This window comes from Mobula birostris, chromosome 10 (genome assembly GCF_030028105.1).
Source record: "Mobula birostris isolate sMobBir1 chromosome 10, sMobBir1.hap1, whole genome shotgun sequence".
In the NCBI taxonomy this organism is placed as follows: Eukaryota; Metazoa; Chordata; class Chondrichthyes; order Myliobatiformes; family Myliobatidae; genus Mobula; species Mobula birostris.
In genome coordinates this window covers 66,819,162-66,835,059 of record NC_092379.1, presented here as the reverse complement: position 1 = coordinate 66,835,059, position 15,898 = coordinate 66,819,162, and the positions used below count along the sequence as shown (strand labels likewise).

At 43.9% G+C, this 15,898-nt stretch overlaps 1 protein-coding gene across 1 annotated transcript in view; it reads right to left on the bottom strand.

Annotated features, from left to right (window-relative positions):
* LOC140203695 (FERM domain-containing protein 7-like) overlaps positions 1–15,898 on the bottom strand; it is a 97,787-nt gene that overhangs the window by 45,011 nt on the left and 36,878 nt on the right. Inside the window, exons 3-4 of the mRNA XM_072269741.1 lie at positions 4,829–4,908; positions 3,168–3,265 (exon numbers count right to left, since the gene is read on the bottom strand). Coding sequence (XP_072125842.1) covers positions 3,168–3,265; positions 4,829–4,908 — 178 coding nt within the window. The remainder of the gene's footprint in view (positions 1–3,167; positions 3,266–4,828; positions 4,909–15,898) is intronic.

The following is a 15,898-nucleotide window of genomic DNA, read 5'->3' as shown; positions in this document are numbered from 1 at the left end:
AGCAAGGTAGAGGTCAGTACGCCAGACTACAACAGCACCCCCCTTATCAGCGGGTTTAATAATGAGGTTAGGATTAGTTCGGAGGGAGTGGAGAGCAGAGCGTTCCGAAGGAGTGAGGTTGGAATGGGGACAAGGTGCGGTGAAGTCGAGACGGTTGATGTCCCGTCAGCAGTTAGCAATAAAGAGATCCAGAGCAGGCAGAAGACCAGAGCGGGGTGTCCATGAAGAGGAGGAGGGTTGAAGACGGGAGAAGGGGTCATCGGTGGGGGTGGAAGAGTCCTTGCCGAAGAAGTAGGCTCGGAGACGAGACGGTGGAAGAAAAGTTCCGCATCATGGCGAACACGGAACTCGCTGAGGTGTGGGCGAAGGGGGACAAACGTGAGGCCCTTACTGAGGACTGAGCGCTCTGCTTCCGACAGTTGAAGGTCGGAGGGGATGGTAAAGACCCGGCACGGATGAGAGCTGGGATCAGAGGGGGGAGGGGGGAGTCTGATTTCAGTGTATCAGGTTCTGCTGTTCAATTGACCACAGAGGTCCATATCAACTGTCATATCCTATCCTGTACCCCCTTGAGAGGATAGTGGAGAGAATCACTGGAATGCTGAAGATAGTCTTAACACTGTTTGGTAGGGATTTAGTTTCTTTGTGGGGAAAGAACGGCAGTCGCTGTGAAAAGCAGGCTGGTGTGAGACTTGGAAGTGGAGCTGGGGATGGTGGTGTTCTGGTGCTGAATGGGTTCCACTGGAGGAGTGGGGACTCTTTCAGTGAGTTAGGACCACATCTCTTTTTTATTAATAAATAGCGTACATTATCTTACCCAATGCATAGAGCATTGTAAGCAGTTCCACTCTCCACACTGCAGGTAGGATGTCATTGCACTGGAGAGCATGCAGAATAGATTCAGCAGAATGCTGTTTGGATTGGAGGACCTTCATCATGGGGAGAGATTGGTTGGGCTGGGTTTTGTTTCCCCTGGTGTGAAGGATTCAGAGGGATGGCCTGATAGAAGCATAAAAGATTATGAGAGGCAAGTGTACGGTAGCTACCCCAAATTATTTTCCCTGGTTGCAAATGGCAGGTATCAGAGGGTATAGCTTTAAGTTTGGGGAGGAGGTGGGAATGGGGAAGTTTAAAAGAGATTTACAAGGCAAGTTTCTTCACAAAGAAAGGCAGGTGCCTGGAACATCCTGCCAGGTGAGGTGGTGGAAGCAAAGTTTAAGATGCTTTTAGACAGTCAAATGAACAGGCAGAGATCATACGCAGGCAGATGGGATTAGTTTGGATTGGTATTATAGTGGACAATAAGGTCATGGGGCAAAAAGCCTGTTTCTATGCTATACTATTCTATGTTCTATAGCAGTGGCGTCAAAACAAGAGAGCATAGGTTTAAGGTGAGAGCAAGGAGTTTAACATACAGCTGATAGGTAAGACTTTTACATAGAGAGTGGTTGTTATCGGAAGTGAGCTGCCGAAGGAGATGGTGGAATCAAAGACAATTACTTTGTTTATGAGACATTTAGACTTTAGACGGCAAAACTCAGAAGGATGCAGTCCTAGTGATTGGTGTACTATAGGGGCAAAAAGGTTGGCATGAAGAGGTAGATGGAAGACCTTGCTTCTGTGCTTTACAACTCAATGACTTTAGATCCTCTGTTCATGTAGTTTCACTGCCAAATGCATTAGAGTTTCAGTAGCTCAACATCACAGGCCCGTGTGGCTTCAGCGCTGCCAGGGAGGTGTCTATTTAGGAATCACACCACTTGTGAAAGCATTGTAACAATGTTTAGTCCAGGATGTTCTTAGGGGTCTCTGTCTGCCTCTGGCCAGAAGCTGCGTGGTATTGGCTTGGAGAGAAGAAAAGCTGATTTGTCTGATATGCCTTTCTATAAATTCAATGACTTTGATCAAGTAAGAGGGTGCCCTCCAGCACCTGGCAAGGAGGAAGTTGACGGGTGACTTGCTAAAGTATATAAAATTATAAGGGAAGTAGACAGGGTAAAAGTAGTAAAAATAACTTTTTTCACATGATGGGGAGTGTGTAGAACAAGTGTGTATGTTAGTCAATCAAATAGCAAGGTAACAATTTGTCTCATCTCAACTATACGGAAGACTTGGTGCCAAAATAATATAAAATCACCAAAACTAGGGAGTTATTTCGCATGTTTGTTCTTTATAGTTTATTGTCATTGTTAAAAAAGAGATGCAGAAGAAGCTTTTATAATACTGGAATTATCCCACATGGTTGATTGCTTTGAGTGTCTATATTACAACAACCCTCAAAGCCCACTGTTCCAGACATTCCCTGTCTCTGTGTGGGAGAAGCTGTCTCTCTGTGTGGTGGTAGGCACACGCTAGACAAATGACTGTGTGCCCAATGGGAATTATAACTTTTCTTAGCTCCAGTATCTTTCAGCACCGTACAAGGTGAATGAGAGAGAGTTACTAAGACAACAATAGCTTTCAGCTTATCTTCTAATTCAGTGATAAAGTTATAGAGAGACAAAGAACATAAACAGGCCCTTCAGCCCATTGAGTCCATGCTGATCATTAAGAACCTATTTGCATTAACTCCCATTTTATTTTCTCCCCATATTCTCAACAACCACCCAACCCGCATACCCAGATTCACAACTTCACTTACTCACCAGGGACAGTTTATTGCAGCCAAATATCCTACTAACCTTCTGATTTTAGGAAGTGGGAGGAAATTCATGTGGTCAGAGGGAGGTTGTACAAACTCTACACGAACTGCATTGGGACTGAACCCATTTTCCTGCAGCTGTGAGGTAGCAGTTCTACCTACTGCATCACTGTGCTGTCTGATGAGTTCCATTCTAGCTGAGCTCATAAACTTAGAACTGGGGCAATCAGAAAGTCTGAAATCCAGGTTAGGGCCCTGAATTTCTTGCATCTAGACAATGATTGCTTCACTCAAGTGAAGCAAACAGAGTTTGCTCTAGGTGGAACATGAACTGCATATACATTGACATGAAAACCCTTGTATTTGGTATCGACGGGGATCTGGAACATTGACTTTGAGGAGTTTGAAAATAAAAAATAACTTTGTTGAAATCATGTCAATGAGTCCAGACTGTCTTTAGAACACAGTGAGAAGCTGGACTCTCCATTAAACGCCGTGGGAATGGACAATAATGGTCATAACTCACTCTGGATGATGTGGGATAGTAACAGAGCAGCACTGTTGTCATTGCAGTGGAGTCTCCTGGCAACCAGGTCTCTTTTGACTTGCTGAGCAAACAGATATCTGTGAAAATAATGGGATTGGTTAGAATCTGAGCAGTGTGTGCGTATGAGGGTGGGTACTCAATGCAAGTAAAGGCAGGAACAGGACATGTCATAGCGAGCAGCAGAATGGAAAAGATATATTCATTGTCTGCCAGTTTGATTCAAAGGTTTACGGGCTCATACTCCACATAAGTACCAAAGCAAGGCTGACGCTCTTAGGAGTGTATTTACCACGTGCCTTCCTCCCAAGATCTCTCAGGTGGTGAACTCGCCTTTTGTGTTGCCCCTAATGATAAGTCCCCATGTTGGAGATAACAGTTGGAACCTGCTACATGGATATTCAGGAAACACCTGGAGATCCGGCCATGATAAACCTGGTAAGTCCTAGCTTTGTGACTTAGAGAGTGTTTCACTGTTGCAACTGCTATCACTCCAGTGAGTTAATGAAACAAGATTCCCTCAGGAGGATATGAACAAAGGCGCTGCCCAGTGAAGAGTCTGGAGACTTTCACAAGACTCCTAGCCAAGTTTAAACCTCAACCAACGTCCCACAATTACAACTACCTAGTCAACATCTTACTGTTGTTCATGCCTTAATTCGGTATGAATACTAAAGTATTAGAACATAGGATTATCAGAAATAGAAGCAGGCATGGACCATTATTCTGCTCCTCTTCAATGACCATTTTCAAGTCTGTAAAACCTCAAATTTAATTGTCATTCAACCATGAATACAGCCAAAAGAGGCAGTGTTCCTCTGAGCCAAGGTGCAAATCACAGTGGCAACAGTCACACACAGCACATATAACTGTGATAGCAGAAAAATACAGAGTTACAAAAAAAAATCTAGCCCAAGTCTCTGAGTGTCATGGCCTGGAGATTGATGGTGCATGGATGTTGCTTGCAGCCATGTTTCTGCAAGAACAAGCACACAGCAGTTCCTCATCATGCACTAGCGCAGCTGCAGATGAATAAAATCCAGCTTGTCTTCCACTGTGAGTACTAGAGAACAGCTTTAATGGGAGGGTTATCTCCCCACCCAGCATGGATTCAGTGTCTCTGTCCTTTCCCACACCACATCTGGCTTCTTCAGCCCCAGGGGGATGCAACAGGCAACCCTGGAGCATGAGGGCCAGCCAACAGCCGAAGCCACGCAGCTTCCCCACCATCTGTCTCACCAGTGAACCAATGGATCAGACTGGCAGTATTTGACATGACCAATGTACAACAGGGTCTTGTGATCACCAGAAGAAGGTCCAAGAAAATCATTTGCACCATTTGTTGCACCGTGCACAGCTTTTGATGTGGTATAGCAGGCAGCAGCACAGTGTACTTCAAGTCCATCTCTTCCACTATCAAGCAACTCACTACTGGGGTAAACCCGCAGTACTTGACGTGTCTTGTAATCGAAAAAATAAAAGCATCAAATCATAGAATAATATAACACGGCAGCTGGCTCTTTAACCCACCAAATCCATGCCAACCATCAAGCACTAACCCCATTTAATTCCCCATACATACCCATCAGCCACAGACCCCAGCCCAGATTCAACTACACTAGGCACAATCTGTATCTATTAACCGACTAATCTGCTCACCTTTGAGATACGGGAGGAAAGCAGAGACCAAGTGGGAATCGTAAGTAGGGAGAACGTGCGAACTCTATATTCCAAGGACTGTATCCTGGGATCAAGATCAAACCCGGATCTCAGGAGCTCTGAGGCAGTGACTTTACCAGTTTATATTCTTCCTGGATTGAGGCATTCAGATCTGAATTTGACATTTCAATTATCATCTAACAATGAATTCTACCAATTCAATGTCAACTTTCTGAATAGTATTTGCTCCTTGTTATCTCCTTTATTTTTGTCCAAAAATGCCAACCTTGCACTTTTCTACATTGATCATTTATTCCTGAGCTCTCTTTGGAATCACACACATTCTTGTAACTCTGCATCTCCTTTTCTCTTTCTGCTGAATTTCTTAAAAACCTAGCTGAATGATGCCACAAAAACCTCTTATCAATATCAGCAAAACTAAGGAGCTGACTTTGGATTACAGGAAAAAGAAATCTAGGTCTACGAGCCAGTTCTCAATAGGGGATCGGAGATGGAGAAGGTGAGTAACTTTAAATTCCTTGGTGTTACTTTAGAGGATCTGTCAGAAAGTGGGAGGGGGTGGGGGAGATCAGAGGATCTGTCCTAGGATCAGCACGTAAGTGCCATCACAGGGAAGACACGACAGCACCTCTAATTTCTTCGAAGTTTGCGTCGGTTACGCATGCCAGAAAAAACTTTGTCAAACTTCTATAGATGCAAAGTGGAGAATATCCTAACTAAATATTGCATCACAGACTGATATGGAAACACCAATACCCAAAAATGAAAAAGTCTATGGGGAATGGTGGCTACCGTCCATTTCAGTGCAGGTAAAACCCACCCCATCATTGAGCACATTTACATGGAACACCTCCTCAAGCAAGCAGCATCCATCATCAAAGACTCTCACCATACAGGCCATGCTCGCTTCTTGCCACTACCACCAGAAAGGAAGTACAGGAGCCTAAAGACACCCACCACCAGAGTCAGAAACTGTTCTTACCCTAGAACCATCAGGCTCCTGAACCAGTGTGGATAACTTTACTCACCCACAACTCTGAACTATTGCACAACCTGTGGGCTGGCTTTCAAGATCTCTACATCTCATGTTCTCAGTGTTATTTGTTTTCATTTGCACAATTTGTCATCTTTTGCAAATTAGTCATTTGTCAGTCTTTGTTTATGTATAGTTTTTCATAAATTCTATAGTATTTCTTTATTTCTCTGTAAGTGCCTACAAGAAAATGAATCTCAAGGTAGTATATGGTAACAATAAACTTATTTTGACTTTAACATTGAGTTCAGTTCTGTACCTTCTAATCTGTAGGTACCTACAGTAGGAACTCTGCCTCAGGTGGGGAAGTGGGGTAGAAGATGCTTGTGGGTAAACACGAGGAATTCTGCGGATGCTGGAAATTCAAGCAACACACATCAAAGTTGCTGGTGAATGCAGCAGGCCAGGCAGCATCTTTAGGAAGAGGTGCAGTCGACGTTTCAGGCCGAGACCCTTCGTCAGGACTAACTGAAGAAAGAGCTAGTAAGAGACTTGAAAGTGGGAGGGGGAGGGGGAGATCCAAAATGATAGGAGAAGACAGGAGGGGAAGGGATGGAGCTAAGAGCTGGACAGGTGATTGACAAAAGGGATATGAGAGGATCATGGGACAGGAGGCCCAGGGAGAAGGAAAAGGGGGAGGGGGGAGAAAACTCAGAGGATGGGCAAGGGGTATAGTGAGAGGGACAGAGGGAGAAAAAGGACAGTGAAAGAAAGAATGTGTGTATAAAAATAAATAATGGATGGGGTATGAGGGGGAGGTGGGGCATTAGCGGAAGTTTGAGAAGTCAATGTTCATGCCATCAGGTTGGCGACTACCCAGATGGAAAATAAGATGTTGTTCCTCCAACCTGAGTGTGGCTTCATCTTGACAGTAGAGATGCTTGTGGGGATGGGTTTGGGGGGAGTATTTTTAAAAGTAGTGAGCAGCCTCTGCCTGGGCTTCTGCGTGCTAAGCAAAGGGACTTAAGGTCCTTAGCAGCAGCTTGCATGTTTCTGCATGCTCCATTTTGTGGAACCCGAGCCAGAATTTTCCTGGCTCAGTAAGGAAGTTACAGTTTTTTCTCAAAGAGGTTACGAGAACATTTTTGAACCATTTCTTCTCATGTACATGCCATGACTAAGCCCAGAGTGGAATGACTTTTACAGGAGTCAGGCTTGCAATGATGAGGCCTGCCCAATTGAACTGACTGTAATTCGAGCCTCAGTGCAGTGGCTGTCTGTCTGAGCTGGCACTGATGTGGAATTGTTTATTCTTCCACTGAATTTTGAGGACTTTGAAAAGCTCGAGTTGCTTCAAAACTCTTTAATCTTTTTGATATGCAGAAGGTATACAATGACAGAAGAATGTCATTGCTGATGTCTGCCTTCATTGAGAGGTGGCTGTGAGACGTAGTTCACAGTCAAAGAGTCCTACAGCAGGGGAACAGGCCATTCGGCTCATCAGATCTGTGCAATCATCAAGTTGCCACTATACTCATTCTTCACTAATCCATTTTACTCTCCCCACTTTTCCCACTTTTTCATCAACTCCTCCCTCCCCCCCCCCCCCACAGATCAGGGCCACTGGACTGTGAGGCAGCAATTCTATCAAAAGAACCACTGTGTTGTCCTTCCTTAAAATCTGGGCTGAGTTACAATAAGAATCACATCAACATGCTTTGCATGAATTAGAGATGCCACTACACTTTCCAAAGCTTTAAGTATCTGAATAAACAAGTCAAACAGATCTTACTGAAATGAAATGACCTGGTGATTGGACAGAAGGTCCACGGCTAAGGTTTACACAGTGACCTGATGATTGGGCAGGAGGTCCATGGCTAAGGTTTACAGAGCGACCTGGTGATTGGACAGGAGCTTCATGGCTAAGGTTTACACAGTGACCTGGTGATTGGGCAGGAGGTCCACGGCTAAGGTTTACACAGTGACTTGGTGATTGGGCAGGAGCTCCACGGCTAAGGTTTACACAGTGACCTGGTGATTGGGCAGGAGCTCCACGACTAAGGTTTACACAGTGACCTGGTGATTGGACAGGAGCACCATGGCTAAGGTTTACAGAGTGACCTGGTGATTGGGCAGGAGCTCCATGGCTAAGGTTTACAGAGCGACCTGGTGATTGGACAGGAGCACCATGGCTAAGGTTTACAGAGTGACCTGGTGATTGGGCAGGAGCTCCATGGCTAAGGTTTACACAGTGATCTGGTGATTGGACAGGAACTCCATGGACTAAGGTTTACAGGTGATGGGAAAGCTCAGCTGCGGAGAACTTGGCAGGAAGAAGCTTGTGAGCCACAATATACACAGAGCTCAGATGTAGTAGTTACAGTTGTTCCCAAGACTGCCCTGGAAGTATCCCTGTTCCTCTACATAATAACATCAAGTCATTGTCTGACTCCACACAAGGCAGCCAAGAGAGCTTCCGCTTAATGCTCAGCTGGGAAAACTAATCTCGGACTGTGCCAATTCCATTCATAAAGTAGCAGAGGACGGGAGTTGGCAGAAGTTGAGCTATAAACAGTTCTAAGGAAGAGAAGCAAGCAGAACCAGGCTGTAAGAGTGGAGGGAGAGACTGAGATTTCCCTCTGCCTTTAGAGGTTTATAGGGGGTTCAGGAAGTTTGTTTGATACTGAAACTCTTAACAGATTTCTACAGATGTACTGTTGAAAGTACTCTGACTGGTTAGGTGCTCAAGAAGGCAACATCAAGACCCCTCACATGCTCTCCATGAACTGTTTGTTCTTCTGCCATCAGGCAAACGTTACAGGAGCATCAGAGCTAAAACCACAAGGCTACTAAACAGCTTCCTCCCACAGGCAGTCAGACTGCTAAATAGCTGCTCTACCTGACTCTGCTTTGGACACTTTTAACTTGCACTGGACACTTATAACTGATTTTAACTGACATGTGGCTGTTGTGTTTTACTATTTATTGTCATGTTTATTATTTAGTGCTGTGTTTGTTATGTTATGATTGCACTGCTCCTGGGAAACACTGTCTCATTCTGCCCTGCAGAGCTGATGTATGGTTAGAATGACAATAAAATTTTATTGAATTGAATCAAGATCCGCACTACCTGCGTAATGCCATCGTTTCGCGGCTTCCTTCAGCAAGAGGTACAGAATCTGAAAGGTCCCAGCCACCCAACTGCTTCAAGAACAGCTACTTCCCTTTAACCATTTGGCTCTTGAGTCAACCAGCACAACCTCAAATGCCATGACTATTATGATCATTTCACACTGACTCTCTTTTTGCACTATTTATTTCGATATATGCTATTTGTAATTTATTGTAATTTTTGTGCACTGCACTGATTCTGTAAAACAACAAATTTCACAACGTATGTCAGTAATGGCAAGTCTGATTCTGATTCTAATCATATGATGCCCCTGTGCCAGTGACACAGCTGTAAGTAAATTTGTCATTTAACGTGAGATACATGTACTTGTGCAAATAGCAGTAAACTTGACATTGACTTTGACTTTGAGTTAATGCTTCCGATCAAAGACCTGAATTCAGGACTTTGACCCTGACTTGGGATCTGAAAGACGGGACGATCCTACCGTTTCCATCAGTATTGGAAAAGGTAGCATAATCCCAGATCCCAAATGCAGGGAAAAGAATGGAGGGGGTAGAGGGAGTAAGAAGGAGGATCTGTACTGGAGAGGGAGTCATAGTGCTGCTGGCATCTCATAGCTCCACTGACCTTGGGTGCTGTCTGTGTGGGGTTTGCACGTTCTCCCTGTGGCACATAGGTTTCCTCCAGGTGCTCCGGTATCCTCCAACATGCCAAAGTAATGCTGGTGGATTATTTGGCTGCTGTAAGTCACCTCCAGTGTGGGTGGATGGCAGGAGAATTGGTGGGATCAGTAGATAATAGGCATATGACAGAATGTTACACAGAATATCGAAAACAAGGCAGTAAAAGCCCTTTGGCCTTTAACCTACTCCAAGAGCAATGTAACCTTTCCTTTCCACATAGCCCCCAGTTTTCTTTCATCCACGTGCCCATCTAAGAGTCTCTTAAATCTCCTGAATGTATCTGCCTCGACCACGACCCCTGACCGTGTGTTCCACATACTTATCACTCTCAAGTGTAAAAATACCCACAGCACTGTACAAAAATCTTAGGCACATATATATACTAGGGTAACTAAGACGTTTGCACAGTACTGTAGTAATTTTATGTATTGCACAGTACTGCTGCCACAAAAAAAAATAAATTTCATGACATACGTGACTGATGATAATAAAGCTAAATCTGGCGAGTCTCTGTTGTGGACTGAGCGTGGGAAAGAGGCAGGGAGAGGGGGATCATGGTTGGGAAAAGGGGAAGGGAGAAGGGAAGGAGTGGGAAGCACCAGAGAAATATTCTGTAATGATCAATAAACCAATTGTTTGGAATCAAATGCCCTTGCCTGGTGTCTGTACCCGAACCAAACCCACCCCTCCCCCGGAACTCCTTCTCTTCCCCCTGTCCCACACTCCTCCCGTGGTGCTCTACCCTCACCGTTCCTAACCTCCTTTGTTCCCGCCTCTCCAGTTTGACAGATTCATGCCAATGCAAAAGTCTTAGACACCCCAGCTAAAAATGTGTGTGCCCAAAACTTCTGTACAGTGCTGTACCTCTAACATATCTCCTAAACTTTCCTTTTATTATGCCCTCTCGTATTAGCCATTTCCACCCTGGGAGAAGCTCTCTGATTGTCCACTCTGTGTGTGCCCCTTATTATCCGCACACCTCTATTGTCACCTCTCGTTCTCCATCCTTCCAAAGAGAAAAGTGCAAGCTCGCTCAACCTATCTTCACAAGATATGCTTTGTAACCCAGGCAACATCCTAGTAAATCTCCTCTGTACCTCTCTAAAGCTTCCATATCCTTCCTGTAGCAAGGCAACCAGATCTGAGCACTGTACTCCAAGCGAACAGGGAAGCAAGTGGGGCAGTGAGACTCACGGGAATGCTCAGAAAACCAGCATAGACGATGAGCCTGATGGCTACCTGTTATGAAATGTATTTGATGTTAAATGGTGCACAGTCTTTCATTTTAACGGCCCAGGGAAGGTGTAAGTGCAGGATAATTGTCTGGAATTACCAAAAGAAGTGAGAAGAAACACTGGGAATCAGGGAAAAAACACAAACTGTCAGTCATCCGCAAAAAAGGAACTGTTTGTTGAGTCAGTAGAGTTATAAACGCACACAGTATGAGATCTCCTGCTTGTTTCACAGGTTTATAACAAAGTTTGTTGGGGAGGAAATTTGGGGCGGACTAACTGAGAGTGAGATGGAGAATGAGTGGCCATCTTGTGGGAATTGATTAGAGAGAATTGAAATTGTGAGAACAGAGTTACAGTGAGTAACGGTTTTGAGCTGAGGCATGGGCAAGATTTGCAATGAAGGGATGTTTGCTTACCTCACCTTCAGACTAGACATGGACTACACAAACTGGGAGAGCCTCAGGGAGGGATGTGAAGAAAAAGAAATTACAAAGTCCATGCAAAGGGATTGACGGCAAAGGCTTTGTTCCTCCTAATATCCAATTGATGGGAATTTCTTCCAGTCAAGAAAGGACTCTAATGAAGGCCCACAATAATGTCATCGAGCAGAGCTGATGGTGAAGCTGGGAAAGAAGCCCAGCCATCTAACTCTGAGTTGAGGCAACTTCTGCTGACCTGTGTATCTGCAGTAATGGATTCTACTGGAGATGTGTGCTCTTCCTGCCGATACCAATAGATACAAGTGTTTTATTGTTCAGTGAAACAACTATACAAATATTTCCAAAATTGTCGGTCACAAGAAGTAAAGTTCAATTACTTGAACTTTGGTTGTGGGGTGTTTGGGTTGTACCTCACTTGTTTGGAAAAGTTCAGCAGTGAGTTTCATTTCTTAAGGAACAGTGAACATTTATTTTACTGTATAATCCATAGATTATATGATACAGAACTACCTAAACATTCCCCCACATCGGTTTTCTTAGTTAACGTCATACACCCAGTGGCCACTTTATTACACCTGCTCATTAATGCAAATATCAATCGTGTGGCAGCAATTCAGTGCATTAAGGCATGTAGACATGATCAAGATGTTCAGTTGTCGTTCAGACCAAACATCAGAATGGGAAAGAAATGTGACCTAACTGAATTTGACCGTGGAATGATGGTTGCTGCCATACGGGGTGGTTTGAGTATCTCAGAAACTGCTGATTGCCTGGGATTTTCACACACAACAGTCTCTAGACTTTACAGAGAATGGTCCACAAAACAATAAAATATCAAACGAGCAGCAATTCTGTGGCTGAAATTGCCTCGTTAATGACAGAGGTCAGAGGATAATTCCCAGACTGGTTTAAGCTGATGGGAAGGTGACAGTAACCCAGATAACCTCACTTTACAACAGTGGCGTGGCATACAACCAGGTTAGACATGTTATGCATCTCTGAATTCACAACACGTCGAACCTCGAGGTGGATGGGCTACAGCAGCAGAAGACCACGAACATACACTCAGCGGCCACCTTACTGGGTACAAGAGGCAAAATTGGAAACTTCCATTCGTAAATCTCTTTAAGACTACTAAGTACACTTGAAATGGAGTCTGAGTTTATGTACAGCAAGGCCCAGCCAACAGCAGTGAGATAAAAGACCAGTTAATATTTGCTGTTATGTTGGCCTCCTGAGGGACTGTCTCTCCCTAACCACTGTACTGGAGACTCACTCTTGATGATGTGCCTAATGCTTTTGTATCAAGGTAAGGAAGCTCCAATTGACCCATGGCTCACACCAGAACCAGAAAATGTGATGATTTATAAGCACAGGAAGGCTAAATGGGATCTGAAGACCAAAAGCCCAAGTGAAACCATATATTAAACAAAGGAAACTGAGACAACAGAAGGAAAATGAACAGACTGCGTGTGTGTATTGTTATGTGGAAGGCAGGATTAATTAATTTCTTTACTTCTATAGATGGCTTTCTGCATTCTGTCATTTTGCATCTCAGAAGCCAAATTCTGAAATGTATTGGGCATCTTAATTCACCATGCTAGTAATCTTAGCATCGTTACTATGAGGTCTAGAAACTTGAGAAGCAGGAGTTCAACCCTTCGCCTGTTTGACTATTCAATGTCTTTGGATGATCCTCTATCACTTTGTTATATGTCCATTCTCCCCCCCCCCCCACCCCCCATGTCTATTGTTACTTTTTATGATGTTAACTTTTATATTCATTCACCTCCTTGTTAAGTACATTCAACCACTTAGCCTCTATAATGGATTCCACACATGCACCATCTTTTGCATAATGAAATGTCTTCTCTTTTCAATCCTAATTATACTGATGTGGTGACCACTGGTTCGCTATCCCGAAAGGCAGACATAATATCCTCCACACATCCAGCTGATCCAGTCCTGTCTGAATTCTGTATTTTTAAATGAAATTCCATTTTGTTTTTCAGCACTCTGAGTACAGACCAAGTTGGCTCAATTTTTCCTCAGAAGGCAGTGAATCTGTCTAGTGAACCAACAGTTCTCTCAGTCTATGGTGAATCAAAACTGCTCTACTTTGGGTGTTGAGACAGACAAGTCTGCTGTTTCCATGCCCTATTGTGATAATTATAGATAACTGGCAACTTCAAAGTTCTGAATAAAAAATCAGAAGGCCATAAGCATGGTTTCAGTCATTGGAATATAATGGTGTTATCCTTTCTGGGATACTAGTCATGCTGATTAGCCTATGGGAAGTGCAGACCACATGTACCTCATCAAAACATTGTCTTAATGTATCAGAGTCCTTTGCAAATTGGGCACAAAGTATTCCCATAGCCAATGCCCCCAAACTATCATCCATTGCTTTGATCCTTTGCAAGGGAACAGATATTGGGCAGTGGGAGCAATGTCAAAGTGACTGAATCCTAAGAGTTGAAGAATTTTCTGCAGAAATTATTATCTAAGAGGAGGTCTGGAATGAGGGGACATTGTTTCAAAATAAAGAACTGGTCATTTAAGATAGGTGTAAGTCAAAATTCCTTCTCACGTGGGTGGTGAATCCTTGTAATTTCTTATCCAGAGGGTATTGGAGGTTGGATGATTAAATGGATTTAAGGTGGCAGTACATACACACTTGACAGATCAGAGAATTGAAGGCTATGCAGAATTAAGGTCTGCAGCAGACCTGAGGGGTTGAGTGGTTTAAACCTGTTCCTATTTTTTGTATTCCACTGTCCCAGCTTTTCTTGACCTACTGTGTGACCTTCCCAGAAGCCCCAATGGGGTCTGAATCTGACCACATTTGAATACTTCAAACATCTTGATCAGCTCATCCAAAACTTCATGAAGCTATCATCTCAGAGATCAGGCGATAGTCTGTTCCCACCTTGTCAGTTCCTTCTTCAGCTGGCTGGGATCTGGTGGGAAGAACTTCACTACAAACTGGAACAGAACATTCTTCTCACCTATTCAAAAGAAAAGAGAGACACAAAAGACTGCTGATGGTGGTATCTGGAGCAAGAAAAAGGGAACAGTTGGTTCCATTACCCAATGGCATGAATTTTCCAACCTCCCGAAGTTTGTATTGAGTGGAAGACCTAGTCTACTATGATCCACAGTTACAGTAACTGTGGTTTGGGACAGATTTAATCCTTGGTCTTCAGTTATAAAATGACACCTGTTCCCTTGCGTACTGGGCCTTCGTACTTTAGACTCTGGACTCAAATCTACGGAGGAAGTTTGCTCCTTTTATCACCAAAAACAGAAAATGCTGGAAACACTCATCAGATCAGATAGAATCTGTGGAGGGAGGGAGTTAGTGGTTTTCCTTAGCTGTATAGAAATGCATCTCAGTTATCTCCAGGTACTTGTTTTTGAGAGCAAGAGATCCTCACCAGTGTCACATGTGACAATCAAAATAATGACCATTTACATTAGAGTTGATTGTGAAGTACAGGGATTTGTGTCTCCACTGCTCTTCTCATGTCATGTGACAGCGAGGTACACTGAAAGCAGTAAAGCAGGAATACACATAATAACTAACACAGAACCTGCTCCTTTATGTTCATTAAAGTTAAATTTTCAATAAGAATAAATCTTAATTTAATTGAAGGTGCATTTAATCCTATCTAGGATAGTCCTGTTTAGAACAGAGGCCAGGAGTGGCTCCACCCAACTAAAGCAGTCATTGCCTATCATAGGTCAGGGAGTAAACCCCTTTAATTTAACTCTGAGGAGTGAAGGCCAAGCAGAGAGGTGGAGGGAGTTTAATGAACATAGGGCCTGACCATCCTAAACCTGGCAGTAACATAGGCTGGAGGGATGCTGGAGTTAGTGCTGTTGATAAAGACACTGCCTTGGTTACAGTGATCTCTGCCATAATACCAATGTTGGCTCAGCAGAGTTATAATGACTATGCTGGGCGAGTGAATCAATTTCAGTGCCACCCTCTCTCACTCTAAAGCAAACTCAAGTGAACCTGGTCATGAAATCTGTTGGGACACCATGATGTTTCAGGTCAGGCCCAGTTCTGTCACTGCTTTTCACGTGCACATCTTCGATGTGTTGACGTGATGAAGTTATCTGTAGGGATGGTATGAAAAACAAGGGTCTTCACTGTACTACTGTGCATGGGACAATAATTATCCGATTTAATTTACCAAGTTTAGTTCGGAACAACAGAAAGAGCAGTCAAGAAATACACAACAAATTACCCAGGGCTCATGTCAGTCATGTCCCTTGTGTACATAGTACAGCTCAGGAACAGAGCCCTCAGCCCTTGATGGCTGTACCATCCTCGTTAGTCGCACCTGCTGCCTGTGACCCATATCCCTTCACTCTCCGCCGGTTCACGTGGATCTACTTCCACTACCTCTCTGCTCAGCATGTTCCAAGCACCTACCACTTCCTGTACGACAGCTTCAAACTTTCCTCCTCTCATCCTAAAGTTATGCCCTCTAGTATTTGACATTGCATGGGTTAGATGGTTACACTGAAACAAGCAAACTTTCAGTCAGAAACTGCTGC